Source organism: Quercus robur, chromosome 5 (genome assembly GCF_932294415.1).
Source record: "Quercus robur chromosome 5, dhQueRobu3.1, whole genome shotgun sequence".
NCBI lineage: Eukaryota > Viridiplantae > Streptophyta > Magnoliopsida > Fagales > Fagaceae > Quercus > Quercus robur.
In genome coordinates, this window is record NC_065538.1 from 73,724,908 (window position 1) to 73,735,757 (window position 10,850).

The following is a 10,850-nucleotide window of genomic DNA, read 5'->3' on the forward strand; positions in this document are numbered from 1 at the left end:
GGAGAGTGTTGAGTTGTATTAAACCGCATGTCGTTTGGCTTGTATAGCCATATGAGCTCTAGGTCGTTTGGTACTGCCTTTATGACTTTACTACTAAGGATTTTTGTTTAAAATTTTTTAAATGGCCAATTTGTTTGTTCTTGGTAAAATAGATTGATTAGGCTTAATTTTTTTAGTTTTATTATTGGTAATTTTTGTTGTTAGACTAATTTTTTTGGACTTGTATATTTTGTTTTAGATTTAATCTATTAATTTTTTATATCCTTTAAAAGGTGAAAAATGCTAAAACTACAATTTTTTTTTACAAATTGTTAATATGATGAGTGATTATTGATAAGTAAAAAGTGATGCAAGTGTACGAACTAATAAGAATTTGCTGTCTCAATAATTTGTATAAACGTTGTAAAAACGTTTGTGGCTATAAAATTACTCTCAAAAGAATTTATGGCATTATTAAGGGGGGGCAAGTATAATTTTATTGAACAAAATTGCTAAAATTAGTACCTATTAATATAGTAATATTTTTTAAAAAATATTTAGGGGGGGCCATTGCCCCCCCCTAGTCCAATAACAACTCCATCCATGTCTCTAGTCACATGCTTCTGGTGAGGGGGAGCTCTTTTGGGTGTATTTGGGGTTTGGGCTTTGTGAGAGTGTTTTGATACCACCTTTGTAATCTTTTTCTTTTATTAGTGAAACTTTCTCCTTAACGCCGTCCTTAGATGTAGGCCAAAAGCCGAACCACATAAATCTTTATATTCCCGTGTGATTATTTATTTTGTTTTGTATTTCTATTTAGCATAAATCCACTGTTATTAGGATACACAAAATAAATAGATATTTACACTTCTACTATTCTCAACATATTGGTATCAAAGCTTCCGCTTTTACAACGATATAAGATACTTAGTGATCTCTCTCATGCATAATATATCTTGTATAGCATGTCCCGCTATCAGTAAACTCTGGCGGATGAAGGTAAAGCATACATTGGCTTTAAAACTCACCAAGACTCTAGCAGAGGTGGATACTACATGGATTCAGCTTCACAATCCTACAACAGAAAACATTGCGATTCACGTAGGGTGTCCAAGTTTGGATGAGGGACAAACCGAGGAGGAGCAAACCGAGGAGGAACAAACCGATCAGACATCTTACACCCCATTGCTTATCGCAGCCAGCAAAGGAATAGTAGAAATAGTTGACAGCGTGATTCTGGTGAAACCTCAGGGAATTGAGCACGTCAGTAGGGACGAGGAAAACATATTACATGTGGCCATTAGCCACCACAAAAAAGAAATCTTCCAGCGCATTAAGAAGATGAAAACAATGACTCGTAGCAGGGGCGGAGCCAAGGGGGGTCGAGAGGGGGCAAATGCCCCCCCTGACCTTCCCCCAAACTCTTTTAATATAGCAGCCCAATGCTTATTTTGCCCCCTCTTACTAGATTTTTAGATTAGTTTGATATTTTTAACTAAGAGTCAAGAGATAAGTATCACAATTTTTTTTTTTTGATAAGAAAAGATAAGTTTTACATATTATTTGAAAGAAAAAAAAAACTAATAACTTAATTATGGACTCACGATAGTTTTTTTTTTCTTTCTTTTCTAATTTTTATTAGAAGTCTTACAAAACTTTTTGTGTTTTACATTAATTGAAAATCAATAATTTTGAGGGAATCTCAGCTAGCTAATCCATGGGTTTTATGGGTCAACAAGTTGCTATTGCTGCAAAGTTTCAAAAGTAGGGAAAAATACTCTGTTTTAAAGTCATGAAACAGGGGAGTTTCACGCTAGCTCCCTTGGCTCTCTAAACTTTTGAATTTAAAGTGTCTAGAGGAAATCCTTAATAGTTTTTCAGATGTGCTTAAAGTTGCATCATTTTCAAAGGTGTTTTGTAACTTTTGTTAGTTCTAAGTAACCAAAGTAATTTATAGCCAAGGTTTGTTTTGAAGTTTTTGCAATTATAATTGAAAATCATGAACACGATTTCAACTGTGTTTCATTCACATAATATGTAACTATCGCTATTCTTTTTAATCTTGTCCCCCCTAAACTAAAATCCTAGCTCCGCCACTGACTCGTAGGCTGGCTTCACGGATTGATAAGAAAGGCTACACTATATTGCATCATGTTGCCGACATGAAGAACTATGATCGGGGACCCCAACCTGGTCCTGCTTTCCAATTGCAGGAGGAGTTGAAATGGTTCGAGGTAAGCATCTCTATTCACCGCTCCACCCCAAATAATAATAATAATTTCAAGGAGCAGAAGTAGTAAATTTAGCTTTTTTGGAAACATTAAAATTAGAAAATTCCTAAACCGATCCGATCTGTTACTTTTATATGTGTAGAAAGGGGTAGGGTTGGATTGGTGGATTTAGCATTTGTGTTTACATATTTCATGTCTTATAAAAAAGAAATTTTCATTAACTATTAAAACACCTTTTTTTAAATAAATTATTAAATTTTACATATTATGCCTTATTATATTCTAAAATTTTAAATTCATTAAAACTAATTTTCGAGATACCAAAATAAGTTAAAATTAAAAAAAGTAAAATAAAATAAACTAATATTATGGTGGGCTTGATTGAGTCAGATTGGCAGGAAAAACTATCAACCCTTATCCGACCCAACCTAAGGCTTAAAATAAAATATAAACCCACCGACAAAAGCTAACACAAGATGTTGGGTTGGTTGGATTCATCAAATTGGTGAATTGGATGCACACCAATAGTTTCCAATTTGTTGGCCTTATGACTATATATACAAACACTTGATAGTTACAGCATATTCACAATAAAGCTCTTAAAGCTAAAAATACAAATTTTAGCAACTCATTCCACAAAAAACACACTTCAACAATGTTGCTATTCCTAAAAGTTTTGGCACCTGAGCTACAGTAGACTGCCAATAGCTCAAAACTTATAACAAAAAATATTTTTATGTTCCTTAGATGAAGTGGTTGATTGCTTTTGGTGTTTGTGGAGTCTTTTTTTTATTCGCTCTTGGTGTGTGTTCACTTGTTTTCCTTGAAGATTCCATTTGCCTTATTCACTTTTTTCAGTATCTTTAGAATTTAGATATAATCTTCTTCGGTATCTATAGATATTAAGAAGTGCTACGTCTACAGTATTTTCACAAGAAATTATAAATAATAAGTTATTATTGGTTTTAATTTGAATTCACAAGATAAATTAAATTTTTACTCATTCATAACAACCAATAACAACCTAACACTTAGGATTTGTTGTAAAAATATGGCAAAAACACCATTTGGGTCCTTTCATTTTGGAGTCACAGTCAATTTGGTCTCTACATTTTTGTAGCAATCAATTTGGTCCCTGCTGTTAACTCACTAATAAAAAGTGCCAAATGATTTGAACAATTGGTATACTTGATGCTGACGTGGCATTAAAATAATAATAAAAAATGCTCCATCAACATTTGAATAAACAAAAATTAATTTATCAATTGGAATGAAAAAAGAAAAAGAAATAAAGAAATAAAATTAAAAACCAAAGACTAAAAACATGAACCCAGATGATTTTGAACGTGAACCTAGATATAGAACCTATTCAAATCTCAATCATCCACAAAACCCCTCTGAAATTCAGCAAAAATAGTTCAAATACATAAAACCTTTGAGATTTTCTCACGAAACTGATGAAAAAACAAAATCCAACAAAAATTTTCCAAAAGGAATTTTTCTCAATATGTAAATGATTCCAGGGACAAAGTTAGGAACACGAAAAGGAAAGCGATAGAAAATATTGAAGGGATTTTTTTTTTCGTTCTTTTGTTTATGAAATTTTCGATAATGAACTGAAGTTGATGAACAGTTTTGCAGTAGCGTTGAGAAAGTGAGTGGAGATATTGTGAGTTTGGGTTTTTGGCTTTGTGGCTATGGTTTTGGGTTTCATGGAATGGAACGAAAGTTGTGAGGGAACGAATAGAAATATTGTGAGTGCTAATAGGGCATTTTTTTTACTATTTTAATATCACATTAGCGTCAAGTATGCCAACTGTTCACACCATTTGCCACGTAGGCATTTTTCGTTAGTAAGTTAACGGCATGGACCAAATTTATTACAAGTTGAAAATAACCGGGACCAAATTAATTGCTACAAAAATGTAGGAACCAAATTTATTGTAACCCCAAAATGTAGGGACCAAAGTGATGTTTTCGCCTAAAAATATATGTGGACATAATATTACTCATAGATATAAGGCCTAATTTGGATATTTGGACCTTATTTATGACATACATATATGCTCTATATCTTAGGGATAGTTGACAAAATATTGTTGATTGTATAATAAATTAAGTTTTAGAGGCTTGAAGGGAACGAACTACTGATGTGTGGAATCTGGATCTTCAAGATCTATTGATTTGAAATCCAGGTTTTTAAAAAAAAAAAAAAAATTAAAGAGAAAATTCCTTCAAACGTGAATCAAAATCTTCAACATCCATATTTGTATAGGAAAACAAATAATGAAATTCAAATGTTGATTTGCTTTGGGTGAAAAGAATTAACAAAAATTGGAATCCAGATGTTCAACATCCGGCTTCATTTTGGAGAAAGAAAGTGGAATCCAAATATTCAACATCTAGATTTTCTTTTGAAGAAAAAAAATAAAAGAAAATAAAGATAAATCCAAATATTTTCCTAATATTTATAAATTGTTCCCTTCCAACCTCAAGAGTTTAATGTGTTTTGTCATTAACAATATTTTGCCTATTTCAAATATTTTGTCCAATTTTTTCTTGAGAAAGTTTATAGATGCAAAAAATTTCACACCTAGTTGATTTAGTAGGTATATTATTTGTGATAAGTAAAAAAGTAATATTAATAGTGACTATAGATAAGAACCAATAAAAATTTGGTAGCTCAACTGTTATGAAAAGTATTAGGAAATTTTTTGTGTTGCTTTTTTTTCTTTTTTTCACCTGTTGTGGGCTGGATTATGATTGTTTTTGGGCTGGTATTGTTTTAGCCTTTTTATTGCTACTGCCAATGGGCTCTGATTAAAAAAATATTTAAAAAAGAGTGAGAGAGATTCTTATTAGTAGCCTTTGTCTATCATTTTTTATTTGGCCAAGCTTGACAATCTCTCGACTTCTAACTCCATATCTCGCTCTTCCTTGTGATTGCTCTCGATCCGACTAGACATTTGAAAGTAAAGGGTTTTTCTTCTAATGAGTTAATTCACTTTAGGTGGCATGATTCTATAATATTAAGAGATTATTCTTTGCTTTTACCCTTTAATTCTAGCGTATCCTGTTCTTATTGCTTATTAATTAAACCTTTTTTATTCTTCCCTCAAAAAAAAAAAAAATTTTTTTTTTTTTTTTCTGAACCGAATTTGTGGAACTTTATGAAAATTGTCCATCATTCCCGTCATAACAAATAACTAGAAAACACTTGCTTTTTACTAAAGAAAAAATCAATAGTTTTCATTGTGAAATTTCTTTATTCAACTTCTTATTAATTATTGAAAAAAAAAAAAAAAACTAAATTTTAATTTTGTCTCTTTATGTTGGGTTGTATTCATTTTGGTCCTTTAAATTTAAAATTTTTAATTTGAGATCCCTAAGTTTGAGTCCTTTTTCCAATTGGTCATTCCACCAAAATCTATTACTCTAACTTCCATTAAAAATGTCAACTAAGCCAACAAATCAGCTTTTTTACTTAAAAAAAAAATAAAGATAATACAATAAAATACAATTAACCATTTCTCTATTTTCTTTTTTCTTTTTCTTCTTCTCCATTCTTATCTATAATTCCCTCTCCAAATTTCCACCTCATTTCTTTCCTCAAAACTCAGCAAATTAAATTCAACAAGATTTTGGGCAAGTTAGAGTTTACTTTGAGAGAGTGATTGCCTTTTTCTTATTTTCCTTTACGCACTGGACATGTGTACTGAAGCAATTGGACTACTTCTAGTTTGGACCTTTTTCAAAGAGATGAGAGGGAAGCTGGGTATAGTGTTTCCGCAAAATGGGCTCTTACTCTCTTATTATACCTACTAGTCTGTACATAAACAATAAATTCAAAAGACTATCAAATATCCGTTAGTAATATATACTAGTGGCTTGTAACATTAAGATTTGGGAAGAAACAAGCTCAGGGACGGAGCTGTTCATGTACAAAAAAAACATAGTAGTATATATATTCTGCATTTTTTAATATTTAGGTCCAAGATAATTACTCTTGGCCCACCTCTCCCTAAAAATCTACAAATTGGCCCATAGAACCCAACCAAAAAAAATTTTGAAAAAGAAAATTATATCTAAGTTTTGTCTTCAATATATATTTAGAGTGAGCTATAAATTTTAGTAGATAAATATGATAAATTGACGTGTCATCATTCATAAAAAAAGTAATTAACATTTGTTTATTATGTGTTGAAGTGGACCTCATCATATGCTTTAATACATGAGTTTGTAAGTTTTTTTTTAGTAGCCTAATTTTTATATATATATATATATATATATATGGGCTTTTCTTATCTTCTTTTTGTTTACATATTCTTTTTAATTATCAATCAATAGAACTATAAGGTTTGAAATTGATGAAACATCTGAAAATTAATCTATATATACATATAAAACCGAAACTTTTGAAACTCTCACAATTTTCCACATCAGCACAATATTATTAAAAAAAAAAAAAAAAACCATAATAAAACTTTTCTAAAACCCGACCCCGATGCTCTGCCTTCTCTTTCTCCAAATTTCACATCCTGCCTTCTCTCCCTCTACCAGCTCCGCAAACCTAACGCTCCTCTATGCTCCTCCCTACCAGCTCCCCCAACGATTAGACCCATGGCAAACCAATAGCAAAGCATCTAAAGACACCATACCTACAGATTTCTCAATCAAAACCTACCATACCCACAAACCAACAGACATCTTCTTCCTCAAAACAGAGATCGATGTCCTGAAGAAGCAGAGGAAGAAGAATGCTCCCTCAGAACAGACGTCGATGTGTCCGAGCGGTGTCTTTTCTTTTCTTTTTTCCACTTCTCTGACATGGCTCCGACACGGCGTGGACCAATGTTTTGAATATAGTTCCATTCCGGCCAGGCCAAAATGTGAATACTGAAAATTTTTCATACCTTGAGAGTGAAATCTTGGGGAAGAAAGGAGATGGGAGAGAAAAATAAAAGAAAAAATTGATAAAAAGGAAACTATGAACCTGGATTTGCAACAGGAAATGTAGGCTTGAGAACTGAGAAGAACAAATCGAAGATGATAACAACTGGTGGGAGTTACGATGCTGCAGAAGGAAGAAGGAAACAAACAAAAGGAAGAAGTAAAAATAAAGAGTGAATGAATGTGCGGTGGGACTTTGGAGAGAGAGAAGAAAATGTAAATAAAATAAAGATTGTTTGGCTTTGATGAGAAGTTGATGTGACAATTGGCAAGTACGGGGGAGGGAATACAGGATGAAATTGGCAGGAAAAATTTTGTTTTGGATTTGGGCTTAAGCTTAACTTTTAGTTGGGTTTGGGTTTAAGCGTAGCTTTTGGTCTATTTAAATCAACTCAAAATCTTGAAACCTCTTTCTTTACCAAAACACCAAACCACATTTCATTTCAATTTTGAGATCCTCCATTCTACCATGTAATATGCATGTCATGTTTCTCTCTTCTATTTTTTGTCAACCTATTCTTCTTCTTTTTCATTTTTCTTTTCATTATTTTTAGGTTCATATTATAATTGTAATATTCTAGAAAATATAGTTGTTATTATTATTTTTGGGTAAAGATTTGGGTCTGGTATTGATATATTAGTTAAAACATCTTTAAAAAATTATATGAATTTTGACCAATAATATATAAAGAAATATATGTCTCTATATTAAATTGGTCTATTTTAATTAATTTTTCTATTTGTACTAATTTAATATATTTATTTATATTTTGAATTGGACTATTATTATTTTGAAACCTTTTAAATTGGACTATTTTAGTTAATTTTTTTATTTATACTAATTTAATATATTTTTTCACGTAAGGCTTTCTTTCTTTGTGAACAAATTTCAAATCTATTCCATGGGTTTCTCTCAGATTTTTAAGGCTATTTAGCACTGTCAACAACATTACATAAACGATAATTTAAATTCTTCATTCATTGTTAGTTTTTTTTCATAGTCAATAATTTTCTCGTGCATCGCACGGGTTAGAGACTAGTTAAATAAATAACAAAAAGTACTATTAGAAACATTAATTTTTATAAGATAGTCTGCCAAAGGTTTTGTAGCTGAATTGGCACCTTCCCATGTACAAAGTGCTTGGGGGTCTAAGGGGGAAAGGATTCGAGCTGCGGGGTTAGCAGCATGTTATAATTATTTCTCAAAAAAAAAAAAAAAATAGTCTGATTAAAAAAATAAAAAAAATAAAAAAGTTTGAAGTCTGGCCCATCCCTAAATAAGCTAATGAGTTATGTCACAAGGAGCGTTGGCCCCCAACTCCTACAGTCTTGTGTGCTTTAACTTAAGCTCGAACGAACTTGTTATTTGGAACTTGATTTAAAGTGGCTGCAAATTCTAGCGAATGGGCTTAGATGGGTAAATCCATGGGAGAGAGAACGAGCTTAATTATGCACGCATGTCATTAGATTTCTAGTCCTCCCAGCTTTTGAGGATGAGATATTGAGATGGTGATAAAGACGCGTGAGAATTGCAGAGAAAAAAGTGGGGAAATTTTTATTTAATTTTTAAAAAAATATTTAAAACCCTAATTTTGTTTTAGAGAAAGTCTAAATGCACAACAGAAACTCACAAATTTTTTTCACAGCACTTTTGTTTTAAGTTGTGATAAGTCCTGATATAATCTTCTTTTTATTTTGTTTTATTTTATTTTGATATATGTGGATTGAAACCTCAATTTGTTGTGAATTTTTTTTTTTTTTTATATGAACGTTGTGAAATTTTATTGTATTCTTAGAAAATTTCTTTGTTTTATGATGTGACAGCATTTGACATGTGGATATGGTTGGGTGAGGTATTACATGACTAGGCATGCCTCGGGTAACTATTTAGCACCATTAGCAAGATCACTTATGGTAGTGAACGAAATAACTATTTTGAAAGCGGACTCAAAATTAAGTTATTAAGTTTTTCTTGTTAAGACCCTTGGCTGATTATAAGGAACTTGCTGTGGACCCTCTTAGTGGCTTGTTTAGTTTATACTTTCTTTTACTGTTTTTTGTTTGGTTTCGTGGGAATGGTAGGCCACGATGCGTGGTTTTGCATGGCTTTTTGTATTACAGATCCTCAGCCAAGTCTCTTTCTGTATACTGTTTCACTTTTCTTCTTTTAATATACTTCTATCTCTTTGACGAAAAAAAATAATAATTAAAATGAAAGCTTTTAAGCTTAATTGTCAAAAAAAAAAAAAAAAAAAAACTCCAAAAGTGAAATTTAGTGAGTGTTTGGATCCGGCGTTTCTGTGTTTACGTTTTTCTCTATTTTTTTTTTTTTTCCTTCTACTGCACACTTTTTAGGGGACAAAGTTACTATTTATACACTATTTATGTAATGTTCATGGGACCCACAATCACTTTATTCAGAAAAAAAAATATTAAAAATGAGTCCTACGACATTATTTACATATTTAAAAATTATTTTGTTACAGTGTTCTCAATTTTCAATTTTTAATTTTCAACAAAATAAATTGCATCCAAATAAACCCTTAGTGTTAAAAATATGAATGAAGATCGTTCTGACCATGTGATTGGTTTATTTCATGAATGTAGCGTGTGCAGAAAATAATTCCTGACCATTATGTCATGCACCACGACAGAACTAATCAAATGACAGCAGAAGAGTTATTCAAAGAGAAACACTCTAAACTTCTCGAGAACGCGCAAAAGTGGATAAAGGAGACCTCTCAATCATGCTCTGCAGTCGCGGTCCTCGTTGCCACTGTAGTTTTCGCGGCTGCCTACACTGTCCCAGGGGGTAACGACGACACAGGCCATCCAGTTTTCCTTCACTCTCCATTCTTCCTGTTCTTCACTATCATGGACGTTCTCTCCCTTGCGAGCTCTTTGACTTCCGTTGTCATGTTCCTCTCCATTCTCTCTTCTCCATTTGAGTATGAAAATTTCCGTATATCACTTCCGCGGAAGCTGACATTAGGGTTCACGTTGCTCTTCTTCTCTGTCACAACAACCATGCTTAGTTTCGCGGCTACTATTTTGCTCATTATTCATTTTAAGAAGACATCTTGGACTACGACTGTGATTTATACTGCTGCGTTCCTTCCTGTCTGTGTGTTTGCGCTTATGCAATTCCCATTGTACAAAGCATTCTCCAGTACTTTGCGAGCCCTTACCAAGAAAATATTGAAGACGGTACTTCCCCAGAAATTCACTCCTCGTTACTTGCTGACAACCATTAAGCGAAAATGGGCTTAACCTCCTCTTCCTTTTTCCATCATGAACTAAATGTCAAAAATCTTATCTATATTACTGTATTGCCATGATTTATTTTTATGTAATAAGGCAATGAGAAATTAGATATTTCTCATCCCTGTGCGTGCTTTTATGAGTAATAAAGGAACTTCTTTCTAGCCAGTGACGGGACCGAAAAGACATTTTTAGGAAGCTAATTATATTAATAACTAGTATCATTCCCATATGCATTGTTTCGACTATAAAATTTTATAATAATTTTATTAAGAAATAATAAATTGATAATCACTTTAGTCTAGACCATATAAATTATGTATCAAGTAAAATAAAAACATAATTCTCTTCTAACTTATCAATTGTCTTATAATGACATTTTCAGCTACTTTTGAATTGTGTTATGCACTAGAAGAGCATATAAACTAC

At 32.1% G+C, this 10,850-nt stretch overlaps 1 protein-coding gene across 1 annotated transcript; it reads left to right on the plus strand.

Moving 5' to 3' along the window:
• The first annotated feature begins 972 nt into the window (after positions 1–972).
• On the plus strand, positions 973–10,589 carry LOC126728689 (ankyrin repeat-containing protein NPR4-like). Its single transcript, XM_050434477.1, has 3 exons — positions 973–1,246; positions 2,068–2,213; positions 9,768–10,589. Exons 1-3 carry the CDS (start codon positions 973–975, stop codon positions 10,428–10,430), a joined length of 1,083 nt encoding a protein of 360 aa, XP_050290434.1. The 3' UTR covers positions 10,431–10,589.
• Positions 10,590–10,850: the final 261 nt, after the last annotated feature.

Coding starts and splice junctions, on each gene's coding strand:
- LOC126728689 (XM_050434477.1), top strand. CDS start 973: ATGAAGGTAAAGCATACATTGGCTTTAAAACTCACCAAGACTCTAGCA. Junction 1,247..2,067: donor TCAGGGAATTGAGCACGTCA/GTAGGGACGAGG, acceptor CTAAAATCCTAG/CTCCGCCACTGACTCGTAGG. Junction 2,214..9,767: donor AGGAGTTGAAATGGTTCGAG/GTAAGCATCTCT, acceptor TCATGAATGTAG/CGTGTGCAGAAAATAATTCC.